At 39.6% G+C, this 17,780-nt stretch overlaps 1 protein-coding gene across 4 annotated transcripts in view; it reads right to left on the minus strand.

Moving 5' to 3' along the window:
* Positions 1-1,033: 1,033 nt before the first annotated feature.
* Sorcs1 (sortilin related VPS10 domain containing receptor 1) overlaps positions 1,034-17,780 on the minus strand; it is a 508,764-nt gene continuing 492,017 nt past the window's right edge. The window contains exons 25-27 of one of the 4 annotated variants that reach the window (XM_028773180.1): positions 10,832-10,937; positions 10,539-10,699; positions 5,527-8,884 (exon numbers count right to left, since the gene is read on the minus strand). In XM_028773180.1, the coding sequence (XP_028629013.1) occupies positions 8,820-8,884; positions 10,539-10,699; positions 10,832-10,937 (332 nt within the window). In that variant the 3' untranslated portion in view covers positions 5,527-8,819. Of the gene's footprint in view, positions 1,885-5,526; positions 9,151-10,538; positions 10,700-10,831; positions 10,938-17,780 lie in introns of those variants that run through there. The other 3 variants (XM_028773174.1, XM_028773166.1, XM_028773182.1) reach the window with 3 other exon arrangements.

Below are 17,780 nucleotides of genomic sequence, written 5' to 3' on the forward strand. Positions count from 1 at the left end.
TTATATAACATGGTGGGTACAAAGTGATATATACAACGTTAAAAAATGAGACTTGCTCTATTACCATTATTGTATCTTCCATTCACAATTTCTTCATTGTACCTCTATGTTTAATCTCTTTATTTTCAAGTCAATCAGAAGTCTTGTGCTGGGAATTAAATTTTGGTTGTATTTGGGCCCAATAGATTTGTGTTTTAGCACATTTTCCCACCTTCATTTGCATATGTTATTTCCACTTATAAGTCTACTTCTATCTGGATCATGGAACTGCCTCTGTGTTCTGGCACTGGCTAATGAGAACTTCCTCCATCTAATTCTTCAGTACTCCCTTGGCTAGACCAATCCTAGCCACTTGTCAAGTGTGTATGTGTGGTCAGGTATGGGAAATACGATGGATACTCTTACTAAGTAGGGTTGGCATCCATTTTAGTGACTGAAACAGGATAAAGGAAACAGCTGCTGGTTCGGAAATCAACAGGATGACTAAGAAAGGTGATGCAGGAGGAATCTGCAACAACTTCCACATCCAACCTCAGAACAGCATTTCTGTCTGCATCTTCCCTCCAACTGGTGATGATCATTACTGAAGAATAATAAGACAATCTTCCAAAAGCCTTGGGTTGGGATAAACAAAGCAATGCAAGTGATAGGTCCAGGTCCCATCCTAGCACACTTCCTGTATGTTTATGTACCATAACAGATCAATGTTACTTCCTTTCATATGTAACATATGAGTTAACTTTTGCATATGTGTGAATGTACCTAAGTAATGCACAAGTATGCACTTATATCTACCTATTAAGGAATAAAATTTTATTTAAATTATTACCATATCTTTATGCTATAAATGTTATTATTCATATTCTATAAGACTGTATGTGTGTGTTTGTGTGTTTGTGTGTATATAGATTGTAAGATTATATGTTTTAAGAGTTTTGAACCCTTCAAAGTACATTATAGTGGATGAGGGTAACAAATGGTAGCAAAGAGTAATGACACCTATATGAGAAAAGGTCAAAATGAAACTCATTACTTTGCATGATAACCTAAAAATTTAATTAAAAATGAATAGAATATATTCAGAAAGTTCATGGATTACAGATACAAAAACAGCATATTAATATTTTCATCTCAGTATGAATTTCAATTGATAAAAATGACATTCAGAGTTGTTTAATTTTTAGTTTTTAAAGCGAATAATTACACACTTCAATAACTGTGATCATTCTAGAAACTATATACACAGTTGATAATTATATTATTGGTTTAATAGGCATATAGGTTTCCTTATAAGCATTCCTTTTATAGCCTATTTAAGATAGGTTTAGTCCAAGTGTATGAGGACTCCATGTTTATTTCAAAGATGAAGGGAATTAAAACATCCATAGTTTTGGAAATTAAAAATAACAAGGGGTAATATATTTTAGATTTTCATCCAGTCTTCTTTATTTATAAGTGTATATATATATACATATTCACATTTTATGGCAGTACTAGCATTTGAATCCAGGATAATATGCATTTTAGGCAAGTAAGAATTCTATCACTGAGATGCTGTCTGCCCTGTGCTTTGTATACAAACTATTATTTCACCCCATGACATTTTAAATTCTGTTCTTCACATCTCATAAAAATTTTCTTTTGCCTCTAAATACTTTAGAAAAATCATTTTATTTTTATTTTATGTGTATGGGTGTTTTTCCTGGGTGTATATCTGTGCACCACGTGTGTTCTTGGTGCCCATGGAGGTCAGAAGAGGGTGTTGGATCTCTTGGAACTGAAGTTACAGATGCTTGTGAGCCACCTTGTTGGTGCTGAGAATTGAACCCGGGTCCTCGGCAAGAACAGCCAATGTTCTTAACTGCTGAGCGATCTCTCCAGCCTCTAGAAAAATAATTTTGATGGAAACCATCTATGTTAAATATGATTCTGTCACAATGTCTTTAATTACTTTGTATGAACTCATTAAATCTTTCTTTACACCTAAAAGCTGTTGTTAACATGTAAACAAGGTTTTAAGCAGGTACACAAACATGCACATATTGAAATTCTTATCTTTAAAACCTCTTCATCTGTCTTGGCATTCACAGACAATCTGAAAATGTGGGCTTCATAAACCTTCCGTAGTGAAGTCTGACAATAGTTTAACAATCTTGGAACCAGAGTCAGGTTGACAAATGTGAGTGGCTGCAAAATCTATGAACTGTATGCTGCTTCCACTGCGGGGAAGTGAGCAAAGCTGCCAGTATCATGTAGGGGCCTCTGGCTGAAATGACAGTAGATATGAAGATTCTCTTATTCTTTTAATTTTCTCCTCTCCTGTTCTGCTAATATGTTCAAATGCTTCGTCTTCGGTTTGCTTATGGGGTCACTTCCTTAAGTAACTAAGGCCGCAAGTGATCGATCCTCCTGCCTCAGAGAGTTGGGATTAAAGGTATAGTGCCAAAACCAAATCAGATTACTACCATAATTACCATAAACTATCAAATTACCATAAACTACCAACTGTACTATTTATGGTGCTACTTATTTTGTATAAAAACAGAAAAATAATGTGTCCTACTGCTTTAATGGGGATACTACCTGTTAATTAGGTTTTATTCTTGCTATTTTTCTTTTCTTCCTTCCTTCCTTCCTTCCTTCCTCTCTCTCTCTCTCTCTCTCTCTCTCTCTCTCTCTCTCTCTCTCTCTCTTTCTTTCTTTTTTTTGGACACACATGCTTCTTAATAAAACCAACTGTTTTTTCCTCTATAGAATTTACTGGGGAAAACTCTTGAGCACAAGCACAGGAAGTCAATCTTTCCATGCCATCGACTGTTTCTGTTACATTTCTAGTTGTTTTTGTTTTCTGGGTGGTCCTAAGATTAACTTTGGAAACTGGGGCAATGCACTTTTCATCCCAACAGATACTCTAGTTTTTAGCCTTTCAGCTCCAAGAGAAGTATTCCTGGGACACATAGACATTTTTGCTTCTGAAGGCAAACACACCTCACCCTGATTCCTGCTGCTGTCACTCTGATGCCTGTCATGTTTTATTTTTATATTTCAGTGTCTTGAAACTATCCTATATGTAAAATAGCAATATATGTGACAGTGACATATAATTTATTTACAATCCCCATTGGCATGCATATTCTATGGAGGTAGCTATACAATATCAGCCTTATTGGCAGCTGTGTTATCCCTGTCTATAGCCGTGTCTGCACACATAGATCAACTCATATCTATACTCTGTAAACCACAGATTCCTAGCACGGTATGTAACATTTGCAATAGCCAGCCATTCTATTGAAATTTTTCCACCTGAAATTATTTTGGGATTCTCTTATGCAAGCAACACTCAAACCTGCATTTTTTCTTTAAATGTGGATTTAAAAACAACAGTTGTATAGTATGTGTGCACGCGCACGTGCACAAATGCCTGTGTACTTGCGAACGTGTGGAGCTCAGAGCACTATTCTTGGGAGTCAGTTCACTTCTGCCACCTTGTGGGATCAGTGGAGTGAACTCAGGTCACGGTCTTGCTGTGCAACAAACACACCTACCCTATAAAGTTACCTTGCCAGTTTCCAATATGAATTTTCAAACACTCATTTCTATTATTTCCTTAGGAAAGAAGCAAACAAATTATTGATCATTCAGAATCCAAATTTAGGGCTTTGCTTTTTATTTCACTTTCTAGCTAGCTTCTTGTCTTCCTTTTTTTTCTAAACAGCAATTATTTTACTTAAATTAATGTCTAAGAATAGCTCCTTGAACACAGCAGCTTGAGAACTAGCCCAGAAGAAGAGCAGGGAGGTGTTGATTCTTGACAAACAGCAATTGGACACGTAAATAGAGGTGCTGACTGAGTTAGATTTGCCCTGTGAAGCCACCTCAGAGAGCAGTGCTAAATAAAATGGACTTACTGATAATGCTAAGCTAAAACTTAAGGGTTGAGTTTCATCATACATTTATCTAGTGCCCCCTAATGGCAATGTCCAGTGCTAGATGCTGGAGAAATGTAAAGAAGAAGCTGAAAGAGAGGTCTTTGCTTCAATGAGCAAAGTGGGAAGAAAGGTATAACAGGATCTGTTCATACTAACATGATATCTACTATCTAAATATGTCAGCATGACAAACAAGCCAGAGAAGGGAACAGCCATTTAATCTGTGTTGGGGCCAGGGGAGCTTTCGCCATTTGATCTAGGCTGAAAGCTTAGCAGGGGTGTTGTACCACTTACTGCTCTGTTTTTTCAGATTCATTCCTTATGTTCCCCTTTCTAATCCCTGTCTTATCAGCAGCATGGCAAGGCCTCTAGTGCCCACAAAGAGAAGAGGAAAGAAAAGGGCCATCTCTTCCAGTCTCCTCTGCTTGGGCAGCCTCAATGGCCTTAGCTTTGCTTCCTCCATGGCTCCAGCTCCAGCCAGATCTAGGTGCTGCAAATTCAGCTTCAATTCACTTGTCCTGGCCCAAGAACTTTTTTGATGCCTGTGTCCCTCCAGCTTTGGAAAATTCAGGGATTCCTCTGGAGGTTTGTCTGCTCTTTGCTGGTATGTTCGCCCTTCTGTTACTTAAGCAACAAATCCCGTGTTTAACCACTTCTGTGTCAATTACCTAGAGACATTTTCTGCTTTTTGATTTCACCCTGACTGACATGAGAGACAGACCATCCCTAAGGAGATGGGACAGCGCAGTTTCTGGCCTGTAAAGGAAAGAGGGAGCAGAGTACTTAATTTAGGAGGTTAAAGGCAGGCTAAAAATAGTCAAGACTCCCATGCATTCTGAAACTAGGCTAATTAGCACAGCCATTCTAACCTCAATAGGAAGGCAAAGGATAGTTTAGTGTTTGGAGACAGAATATAAAGAACAACATGTATCCAATGAGATTTCAATTATGAAGGAAAGCCAAGTGGCTGGAAATGTTTGGATCTAGTTCCTGTTCCTTTCTTCTATGAATTTTCAACCACCTGTTGGTTCTTTTGAGAATACCTTGCCCACTGACAACAAAAAAACTGGAAGAGGTCAGCTTCTTCCTCCTAAAATGTAGACAGCCACTGCAGCTTGTGGATGTTGAAACAATTAGCCCAAGGTCACACACCTGGCAACAGCCAGATGTAGAAGCCCCTTCTCCAGTTCCAAATGCAAATTCCTTTCCATCCTATCCTAGGAGCCCTCAGCATGCCCTAGGTTCTGTCCTTTGGTAACTCTAAAGTTTTGAATTGCTTTTCCTTAGTAATAGTGTAAAAAAAAAAATCAAACTAATAGCAAAGAACCTATCACTCATTCCAAAGTAACCATTTTAGAGTGAGTTTCCAGTGCAACACTGTTCTGTTGTAACGGGATGGACATCCTCCAGTTAACTGGAGTGTAAATAGAACTCAGGGAGTAGAGGAGACTCTGAGTGACACACAGGAGGGTAAAGAGTTCAATGTATTCTGACACAGTTAGCATTTGTGAAATCTTGTAACTACATCATTTTACTTTTTAAAAAAAAAAATCTAAACCATGCTTTTGGAATTAAATAAACACAGCGAGGCCACGGCTTTAGAGACATTATCTGTTTAATAAATATGATTGTAAAAGCAATAGACAAGGAGCAATTATACATTACACTACATAGTCTTTAACAAAAAAATACATCAAAAAAGTCATTTTAAAATTAGAAGTAGTTCCAATACTATAAGAAAACTTTCTTTTTTTTTAAATTGGCTTCCTATAAAAATAAGTTGGCAAATGAGGGGCTTCAATGCTCAGTTGGAATCCTGGAAAGCACAGAACAGCTGCCAAGCACCCCATTGCTTTCAAAGTTGCTGTTTGGAACTTCTGAAGAAAAAGCAAAGCAAACCTCTGCAATTTGGACAGCAAATCCAATTAGAATAAGGCAAGGGGAAACCGGTGGTGGGAAGTTCAGGGTAGAGTGTGCACAGTTTGCCCTCTGGGCTTTTAAGAAAGGTTGCAGTATCCAATTTGTAGCTTGCCCTGAATCTTACCTTCTAGAAATTCCTCCCTACATTCCTTTGGCTTTAAGTCCACCAAACATCTCATTGTGTTTGCACCTGCTAGAAGTGAGAGATAGGCACTTGGTTCCATCCCACTTGTAGATTCTACATGCTCCTTTCTTGTTGGGATTTGGCCGAAAGGCCTGGTATGGTGGTTCTGAAACTTGAGCACGTATCACCATCACTTGGATGGCTTGGTGAAACACTTGGTTGGGACAGCTATGATTCATAAACAAAAATAATACTATTGATTTCTCCAGAATTTCCAAAATAGCAGGGTCTGTTTTAGCCTGGTTTGAATCTGCATTTAAGCAAGCGTATGTGACAGTGATAGTCTTGTCCTAAGCCTCACACTTTTATAGGAGTTTGGAGGTCCTCTCTGAGCGGTACTTTGCCTCACCAACCACCGAAGCATACAGGTGGGAGGGAGCTTTGAGCAGAGGCACATGAGGACACTGGAGAGCTGAATCAAGAGGTGAGCACTTTAGGTGCTGTCCAGGATGCCAGGATTTTCATGCCCATCTCTATTTTACCTGAAGACTTACAGACCCTCCTTCCCTATGTCTCTTCGATCACCCTTTGTCCTTTTATTGACAAACAAATTTTCACAATATTATTTTAGGCAAGGCACTGTGCTAGATCAAGAATGTTGTTTGTTTTTTTATAATGATTTTTTAATTAGAGTCAACTGAACTGCAATGTTAAGGATTCCCTGTGCTGGTTTGAGTGGATCTATTTTGGTTTCCAAATACTTTCGTCTTCCAAACTTAATATGGAAGACTCCAACTGAAGAGAATAATCAATAAAGATGTTTCCTATGAGATTGGAAGCCTGGCAAGTTGAGAATTGATTGATTATGTGCCCAGGCAAAATTGACCATATAAATTCACACAGGACACTCTCTACCATAAAGCCTTCTGCTTGATTAACCTCTGACATCAGCTTTCCTACTTTTCCCTTGCCTCAGTCATACAAGGCAAGTGCTGATCACTGAATTAGCCATTCAAGGGAAAGACTGATCATTGGACTACACCAAGGCCCTTGACACAATACCCTGTTGTTGGCTTTGGGACCTAGCCAATAGGGAGAGTAGTTTCTCGAAGTGGTTTACTAGAATAGCTTTCATCCCAACTTGAGATTGGGCTTTTTCTAGTTCACAGAAGTGAAGAAACCTCAGTCACTAGAACTTCAGAAGGATCCTTGCTTCTTTTTCTGGGACCTCTTTCCTTATTCCTCTAGGGAAACTGGCTTTCTTTTGCTTTGTAGCCCTGAAGGTTGTGAGACTTACTTTGATGTAAGCAGCTACCCTTCCATTTATATTGACTTTTTTCTTTATCAGTACCGTGACAATCAAAGATCAGAGTACATACATGAAATCAGTGAAATCATCTTAAACGGTCAAGTTCTCATTCAAATATATGAGAAGACCGATTTATATGGTTTTTTTCAATATATTATGTCAATTTGCCTGTTTCTCCTTGTGGTTAAAAATCAGTTTTATTTTACAAATATGGTTAATCTAGATTGGAAATATCAGATAACAGCAACTATCACAGAAGTAATTACCTTCCAGTATAGTCACACTTTCAAAACATTTCTGAAGAGAAACTTCTAGAATTGGACCACATAAGATTTTTTTTTTGTTAATACACAAACTACCACTGTTCATCTCTTTGTTTTCCTGTCCAAAGCACATGTCCAGGATTGGATTACTAGGGATGTATAAACTCTTTTACACACAGTATATGTTTCCAGGTGGGAAAACCAGAGGTATTTGGCAAAGAAAGTTTTTTGAGGAGGAGGCAGAGGGGAAATGTAACTGGAGCCAGCTGGGCAGGGTGCAGCCTGGCCAGAGCACAGGGAGGCTGGCATGCTTGAGAGTGTACAAAATTGATAGAGCTAAAGATTTGTGAAAGAAGGAGTCAGGATTGGTGTAGGCTGGGCCAGTTTTAGGAAATAGATTTAATATCCAAAATCTAGCAACACATTTGAGCAGAAAAAGAGAGAGGAGTCAAAAGATAGTAGAGAACAGGGAAGAGAAAAGACTAAATGATGTCCAGAGAACATGTTCACACATGGAGGACAATCAAATGGGAAGGTAGGGTACCATGTAAGTACTGGGAAAAAAATCCCATTTGTTTTTGTCTTTATTTTTACATTCCTTGGGGTACTAGTAGAGAAAGCTGCAAGGAGAAAAGTCGAGCAGGAAACAAAGGTCTATTCCTGATCCACTTTGCTTCCTAGTCTCTCTTCTGTTCCTATCAAACCTGCAAACGTGGTTATGGATCTTTAACTAGCATCTTTGTCCCTGTGGCCACAGAAAATGGAGAGAAAGCAGCCAGTAGTCGTTGCTGACCAACTGAGCCACTAACACTAACTTAGAAAGGAAATGTAACACTAAAGAACACAGAGAAGCAGCTCAGGGCTTCAGAGTCCTGTGCATGTTTTTGTGTTTTAGGAAGAGGCTGGGGATGGCTAGTCCACCATCAGCCCCTAGGACTAAAATAACTGTTACGTCTAGAGCCAAGAATATTTCCAAAAGTACATGCAGATTTCCTTGGCCTGTATATGTTATGAATGTTCTACAAACACGACCGATCAGAAAAAGAGAAGAGAGAGGGAGGGGAGTGTTTTCCATTAAAATAGAGCACCTGTACACTGCCCCTCCAAACATGTTCTCAAGGTATTGTCCACATGCACAGGCTTAAAGCTAAAAACCCTTGTTGTCTGTGTCTGAAGAATTTAAAAGTCTCGATGCAGTGAGTGTTTGCTTGTTATTTTGGATTTTGATTGTTTTTATTTTTATTGTTTGTTTGTTTGTTAATGGCGTCCTCCATTCAAACATTTACATAGGTAAGGATTTCTTTTGTGCTTTGATTCTCAGCAACTATGGAAATACTTCCTGGCAAAATAGGAAACAGAACAACAGAAGAAAAAAAAACATAAAGTTAGTGGTCATGAAGGATGATGCGCTTGACAAGAGTGAACTCTTTTCTGATCAGCAGTTCTCCTGTAGCCTTTGGGAGTTTTCCTTAAATTGCAAACTGTGCCCCAGCAGATCCCCGCTTTGGCGATGCAGGTGGAGTGGCTTGTCTTGGTCTTTGCAATCGGAGAGATGAGTCACCAGGTTGAGTAGAAGGGGAGGGAGGGGAGGGTAAAGCTACTCTCCTAAGAGAAAACGTGGTAACACTTACTTACTTAATGACACTGGAAATGGAACTGTGTCAGAGACTGCAATGTGCTACGAAATGTTCAGAGCGAAGGAGGAATTGCTGCTTTAATAAACAGCCACAGTGATTCATACCACATAGAAATAGAGACAGAGAACCAAAGGACTCCTAAATTATGCGGCATTTGAGATACTTTAGAAGGGAACAGACAGAGTGCATGGTGCTACTCTGGACAGGAAGGCAGAAAAGCTTCTATACATTTTAACCCCAAGCTATTGTGTGTTTTTATCACCCTGTCTCCACCAAATGGAAGAAAATGAACTGTGAAAATTGGACACCAGATGTGGCTGCAGTTGTTATTATTATCTCTGGCTAGTGTTACTCGTTGCATTTAAACTTCCTCTAATACAGCCACAGACCTTTCTCAGGTGCACTTAAAGAGAGAATTCTCTTTTCATTTGCAAACAATTTTTTTCCCCAAGTAACAGATTAAAAATCTTTCCTATAAAGGCCTTCTCGGTGAGCTGGCATCATGGCATTAGCACGAAGCATGGAGTATCATAGAGTTTCTCCATCTCAGTCAGCCACAGTCAGCAGGGCCATCGGAGGGAAAGGAATCCACCATACCAACTCCCTGAGTTTGCTACGTTGTCAATAACTTCTGTAATAATTGTAAGATTTAGCAATTGAGCTTCAGGCTTACTCCAGCTAGGTATCAGGCTCTTGTGCTTAGATCATAGGTTAAACAAAGCTGCACTGACATCTGATACCAAAACTTCTTGTCAAAACAGAGAAAGGCATCTGTCTGACCCTCCGTAGTCTACTTCTCCAACTGGGCTCTCAGCATCCCCAAATCCTAAATATTCTGTAAACAGCATGATTTTCCTAGAATCAGGTTCTCCATTTCCACATTTCCAGGGTGATAGTTTCAAGACAGCCACTGGACTAACAAAAAACAAAACAAAACAAAACAAAAGACCTCCCTACAGTTGAGTTAGCCCATCACCTTATTGCTGGCTCTTCTGGTATTCTAAAGCAATTTAGTCTCAGAATAGTACAGACTTGTATGTTTTATTCACAACAATCCACACCCTCTTTACTGTCTGCATTTCTACCCACCTCCCCTAGACTCTGAAGCTTTTCATCCTTAAATGACATTTAGTGAAAGCTTAGTGTTTAAGAAAGAGATTTTTTTAAAGGGGGTGGGGAGGTGGGAAATTTAATGAAAATATAAAGCTAAAAAGTAGCAAGAAAGGGGCATCTTAGCTTTTTCTCTCAAGAAAGTTAGAGCAGAAAAAAGTCATTGCGTCAAGCCAGAAAGGGGTTAGAGGGCAGGTTAGTTGACTACTCAGCCTGGGCAGTTGATGGCCACCGGGCATCATTTACCTAGGAGCTGGGATTCCACCTTCTCATCTACAAGCTGGCCAGGTCTCCTGAGGTCAGGGTGAGGGACACTGGGCCTGCTTTCAGTGTGGCTGACTGGATTGATCAGCTCTTGTTCTTTCTCATTTTGCATCTGGGCATAAACATTAATCCCCGGGATTTTCCTAAAACATTAACAGAAAGCATCACTGCCCTGTACCAGAGGTGAGTTTCACTGTGATTTATTGCTTCTGAACCTGTTTGAAAGAGGAGGGAGGTGTGAGTGGGGGGTAGGAGGCAGAAGAGGAAACACACACCTTTTAAACTTGTAGATGACGAATACGGCCAGCCCCACAAATACCACTGAGAGCAACATCAGCATGGCAGATCCGCTGTGGGTAGGAGTGAGGTCCACCAGTGGGGCTGGGGAGAAACAAAGCACACACATTAGCAGAGACTTAAGCGGGTCCAGATGGTTCAAGCTCAAGCTTGGTCAATTCCAGGAAACCACAAGGGATACACAGGCATGATACATGGTCCACAGCTAAGCATGCATCTGAGTGTGCCCCAGTCTTCAGAATGCCCTAGCTGGTTTGTCCAAGCACTAAAATAGAACAGGGGGAAACAGAGGAGGCCCTGGATCTAGTCAACCCGTTGCTAACTGTACAGACTTGGGCTGGTTCTTTAATCTTAATGTGTCATAAGTGGCTAAAGAAACATAGTGCACACTTCACTGGATGGCTGTGTTATATCTGCTTATCAATCTCTTTATCAATATTTCCTTTTATTCTAGTGTTGCTGCTGTCATTGTTATTAATCAATCATATTAATGATGGGCTTAAATATTGATGAAAAGACACTATAGGGATGAAACTGTCACACATATAACCTACTCCATATAGCTTAGTGAAACCCACCATAGATGTGCTCAGAACCCTTACTTGGCCTTACACCTGGTTAGGTAAAAATCATATTAACAATATTATTTTATAATAAAACATTCAATGCTTTATGCAATTTACTGAGTACTATACTAAAATAGAACAGCAGAAGGGCTGTGTCACATTATTGTGAGGTAAAAACATGGTACATTTAAATAGTCTAAGTCAAGGATGATTGGCATTGCAATTATTATTATTATTATTATTATTATCATCATCATCATTGTTATTATTATACCGATGCTTTGCATGTAAGCTTTTCTCACTAAGCACAGAAAGCAGTCAAACCATAAATAAAAATTGTGTGTGTGTCTGTGTCTGTTCACATGAAGTATAAATTAGCTCTGTCTCTACCTTGGTAGTTGCAAGATGAAGAACCGAAAAGCACAGACATGTTTATATGTTTATTTTTTTTCTGTTGTTTTTGGACCTAGGTAGTTGATGATCAAGTGACTGTTTTAAAAAGTCAGTACCCTCCCTGATGCTGGGGGAGAGGTGTCCCATGCAATAATTCATGCTACCTCACCCTAGGAAATCTAAGCACTTCAAGTGCGTGGAGTTCCTCATAGACAAAGCTCAAATCTCTGCATGTATGAGACCCCCCTCCTCTGAGTTTTCTTTACCTGGCAGTTCTAGGAAACATCTCTTCCCAACTCCTCAGGGTCAAACCTCTTGCACTTGTAATGATTGTTTGCAATTAATTTTTACCATGTCAAGAACTGACATTCAGCAAATGTGGTATAGTTCAAGCCAGAAAACAATTCACCTGCACCTTATGGAGGCATGGACAGTGTGACCTTTACCTTCCATCAATTTAAGCAAAGCCCAATACCCAGAAATGCAAGTGACCTTTAAGCACCCTTTCTATGACTTTTCCCTGTTGAAAGCCAAGAGGGTGATGCTCTGGTCATCCAAGCAGAAAAAGTTCAAGAGTAAATGACTACAATATTAATGGTCTCAGACAAGACCCATGGTTGCATCTGCTCTGTGTTTTGAAAGCTTATACTTCAGCTAATATCAGAGAACGTAATTCATATGACTATAAAGTCAGTGCAAAGTAAAAAGTCGAAGCCTCTTTTTCAGGAAATGGGCTTAGTTTATTCAGGAGGATAAGCTGGTAGCAGAAACTGACTATAGGGAACTCTCTTGTTCTCTCTCCACTGTACGTCTATGCAGTTTGAGCATGTCCTGGTGCGAGACATGACAGATCAGCCAAAGTGCAGCAGAACACCCAAAGTCACTGTGCTTTGTATTAAAATAAAAAAAAGCGAAGTTCTTGCTACCGTCAACAAAACCCAGAAGTACAACTGAGTGCCTGCTGCTATTGGGAGAACATCACAGGAGGACACTTTCCATTGTTACAAATATTGTCTTGACTATTTTTAACAGATGGAAGATAGGGGCTGTCAACCACATGCAACAAACAAAAGCAGCTTCATTTCTGAGTTGAAGGCTACTCTATAGAAAGAACTTCAACTGGTTAGTAAAAAGGGTCATTCAAACACACCCAAATACCCACAATGCTTATATGCCCCATCTTGTATAAAAGGCCAAGAAACTTAAGAAAACATTTCTCAGGAAGGGAGTTAAGGCAGAACTGGCAGCATAGGAAGAAAAATCACAGGTGACACAAGTTAAAACGTTATGATTTAAAAAGAGCCATTAGGATCCTAGTTCATATCCTTTTAAATTTTGAGAAGACACACATGTTTGTATGAAGAAGTGGGTCATAGATAGACAAACAAACACACATACACAGAGAGGGGAGAACGAGAGAGAGAGAGACTGAGAGAGAGGGAGAGGGGGGGAGAGACAGAGAGAGAGAGACAGAGACAGAGAGAGACAGAGAGACAGAGACTGACAGAGAGAGAGAGACAGAGAGAGAGAGAGACAGAGAGACAGAGACTGACAGAGAGAGACAGACAGAGAGACAGAGAGACACAGAGAGAGAGACAGAGAGAGAAAGAGAGAGAGAGAGAGAGAGAGAGAGAGAGGGAGAGAGAGAGACAGAGACAGACAGAGAAAGAGCCAGAGAGAGAAAGAGAAGACACACAGACAGACAGACAGACAGACAGACAGAAAATAGATGATAAAGCAATTGTCATCTCAGGACCAATCGAGTTATTTCTGTACTTGCATACAATCCCCACAAGCTCAACTACTCTGTACTTTTTGTTTTGAAGTAACTCTGATTTCCCATCCCATCATTCTTTGTTATCTCGACATCAGTATCAGATGAAATGGATAAGAACATACAGTAAAGGTTACCTAAAGTAAACCATTAATTTGCCAATGAACAAATTGTGATCCAGAGGGGCCATGGATGCTGAGGATAGTCAGAAGCAAGAATAAAGTTAAAGTCTGCAAACTAAGCAGAAGGCCCCTGCAGCTCAAGCAGGATATGAGGGGTGCAGCCAAGAAAACCCCAGACGTTTTTTGAATGGGTAACAGTTGGCGATTTTTGTTGTCAATATTTTTTTCTGTTGAGACAGAATCGACACAGCCCTGGATGTCCTGAAATTTACTATGCAGACCAGGCTGGTCTCAAACTCACAGAGATCTGGCTGCCTCTACCTACTTCCTGAGTGCAAGGATTACTGGTATGTGCCACTAAACCTGGTGTAAATTTGAAATACATGGAAAATAATATGAGGAAATTACCTTAACCCTGTTCTTACTCGCACACGCACAGACACACCTGGAAACTATTTCCCTTATCTTTGCTTCCACCTACCATTGCTTTCATCCCTTCTGGTTGAATTTTCCAATCTTATATCATTCACCCAGATCATTATTCTTAAAGGGGCACCATTAATATTGTTGAGTAATTGTCACATTTTTCGGAGATTGTTAGTTTCTGTAGTTTGGGCTCTAGAATGTGCTATCCATTCTACCTACTTCTGTGCATCTATTAGTCACTTCGGGGAGGTAGGGGAGCAGCACACAGCCAACAGCAGGGGGAGACTGAGTGCCACTGCCCTTGGTGTTCCTTGTTTGACTTCTGCTTGTTGATCTGTGCCTGCACATAAAGCTGTCTATTGCTATTCATACAGCAAGGTCTGCATATCTTAATTTCCCCAATATTTAGGTGTGTTTGTATGCTTTGCTGAGGAATGGAAACTGTTGATAAATGGATCTGAGCTTTTTGTGAGGAATTAGCATAAATTAATTCCTCCACAGTTTCAGCTTCAACAAGGTAGATGTGAGGGAGAAAAATTCAGAGAAAGTTTTTGCCATTATAGATGCACAGTGTTTAACGTGGATACAAGCATTACTCCAGGTGACTGAATACCCGAAGCCTCTGCTCACACACCATTGCTAAAAGCCTGTGAGGGACTTGGTGATGCTTTGAATTATTGTATTCTATTCATCAGAATTGAATATAATCTGAGTTGATTATAGTAATAGAGTGTTACCACATCCATAAAAGTGATTGACCTACGGAAAATGTCAAAGTCATAGCCACAGATCTGCATGTGAGAGCATCACATATCCAAAACTCCACACTTGGGCTTAGGTTTGGGGCTAACTGAATTGATTCAAGCTTGGATTCTTTATCTGAAAAAGGCAAATGAAAATAATCTCTGCTTTGACACAGTTGTGGAAAGTCAACAGATGAAACTGACTATGAAGAACAGGGTACAGCAGATGTGGGTGACATTTTATGCTGTCCTATTAATAACTTCATATTCTTGAAAGTACATTCTTGAGACAGAGATAGAGACAGAGACAGAGACAGTTCTGAAAGATTAGGAAAGAGTTTTTCAGTGCAGTCAGTTTGGGCAATGGAACCTTTACTATCCCCCCACCTGGCCATTCTTGGTGCACATCAGTGTATAAAATGTATCCAGTCCTGCAGGACAGAAACATGTTTAGCCAGTCCATGACTTTTCATACATTTAATCAACCACAGAGCCTTTTTAAATGTAGGTACGGTTCAGGAAGAGGCTTGCTTGACTTTTCTCCTCCAATATTACTTTTATCAAGAAGTTGCAGAAGCCAGCATACTCTACTTTGATATTCAGTTCTTTTCTTTCCTGTCTCTGAGGCACACCCAAGGCTTTATATTTAATACTTGAAATATACAAATTGTGGAAGCCAAATATTTAGAGGAATCTGTTGAGGGCATACTACTTACTTTATACATTGCTGCAACAAAATTTCTCACCAACGCAACTTAAAGACCAAAGGTGTGTTTTGGCTACCTGTGCTAGGGAGTGTTGACCCCAGTGAGGAAGGCGTGGTGATAAGAACAGAAAGATACTGGTCACATTGGATTTACAGTCATAAGACAGCAATGAATTCTGGTGCTCAAATCATTTTATCCTTTTTATTAAGTTTAGAGTATCAACCCATGAAATGGTACAATGCACTTACTGTTTAGGTGGATCTTCACACCTCAGTTAACCTTACTAATCTACACAACTCCTCAAAAGCATGGCCAGAAGCTTGTGCCCAGATAATTCTAGATTCAGTTGGGTTGACATCTAGAAGGATTGAGGTGATATGGCAATGCTATGGAAAAGAATTTTAGAATGAAAAGTGGGCAGAATGGCTTCCGTTTGCAGTGCACCCTAGCTTGGATCAAGGCTTCCCCTTCAGTTCATCTACAGTCGTAATCATGGGCATCATAAGGCTTCCTCTAGTTCTCACGGCTAGTTGGTAAGCAATGGATTGAGGGACATCCAGTAGCATATATCCAACAGATTTTCATATAAACTACCAAACTCCTGATCATTTTAAGTGGTGATATTCTAATAGAAAAGAAAAAAAAGCCCTTAAACCCACCCAATCCAATGCTGCCTACTAATTTCTACCCAAGGGCTTTACCTGGGAATGATCCGGTAAACCAGTGGCTCCCCAGCAAGTCACATATTTTCTTTGTCCTTCACACACACTCCATAAAAGTCAGTCCCTTTGCCCTGTGAGGATTTCTGAACCATGATCAGCCAACCTCATCTTCGGAGTGCTGGAATTACTGGTGTGTGTCACCCTACCTGATTCAAATAGTGCTGGGATCATGCTTATGGAGGGCCAGTTAATGCCAGGAAAGAACTTGACTATCTGAATGAAGATAACTTCCTTAAAATAACCAACCAATAATCTATTGCAAGCTGAAATGTTTTTTCAATATATATATATATATATATATATATATATATATATATATTCACTCTGAGAATAAAGCCTTGCATCTATGAAATACAGGTGATAATAAGGAGAGGTGGGTGTAGCGCATATATATACATATATATGCATATATGCATATATGCATATATGCATATGAAGGTGTCACAGCCATTTAATCCCATTGGAGGGGATGATATATTTATGCCTCTTGGCACCTGTTATTATTTATGATAGCACCACAGTGATTAAATAACTGTCAAAAGCTACTCTGAAACAACCTGGTTGTTTAAAGAGGAAAATGTATTTAATTTTAGAAAAAGTAGAAGGGAATAAAAATACTATTATCATGGCTTTACTCATAAATGACTTACTTGTAAATAATAACTGGGCAATCAGAGAGTAAAGAGGCAAATAAATTTATTGACTGTGGAAGAATTTCACTAGTGCTAATTTCATCTCTAAGTGGAAAATGTTATTGCAACAATTTATTTCACTTTACAGTTGAGCGCTCCACAGCAACAATTTGGCATCTGCATCGATTATGCTGTGGCTTCGATTACATTGTACTTTCTACAACATCCTGCCTGGGGCTTCTGTTCCCTCACATGGAAAGCATCGTTACCAAGATGGAGCTGGAGAGCAGAATTCACATAGTGTCATGATCTAGGCTGAAAGCTACACTTTGTTGCCCGCCCTAACCCTTCCCTCCTAACCTAATCAATATTAGTGACTGAACCGGAAACGTCAGTCCTCTAATGTTCCTGTGATATCTTTGTATTGCACCTGCAAAAGAGCTTAAGTCAGTTGGCAACACCGCAGAGGGCAAGGTAACAGTTCATTACAAAATGCACATATGCCCTTGACAAAGGACGATTTTCTAAGTGTAATTTCTTGAACGGGGCAATGAATGGACAGGAAGGGATGGGAACACTGCTATTTGTATTCCTTTATTTAATATGAGTGTTGAGGCTTTTCCTCTGCAAAATGTTGGCTTTTGATCTTTACATTTTAATCATATGTGTCCCAATCTCTAGGAGACCAGGAAGCTACAGCGAAACTGAGAATACAGCCTTGCCTCTATGAAATACAGGTGTAAATAAGGACAGGTAGGTGTAGCATTTCTGCTCATATTAGCATATGAATTGCATGTGGAGAACAGCATTGCTTAACTCTCATACAGCTTCCAGCCTTTCAA

The sequence above is a fragment of the Grammomys surdaster genome, unplaced genomic scaffold (genome assembly GCF_004785775.1).
Source record: "Grammomys surdaster isolate TR1022 unplaced genomic scaffold, NIH_TR_1.0 66, whole genome shotgun sequence".
NCBI classification, from domain to species: domain Eukaryota; kingdom Metazoa; phylum Chordata; class Mammalia; order Rodentia; family Muridae; genus Grammomys; species Grammomys surdaster.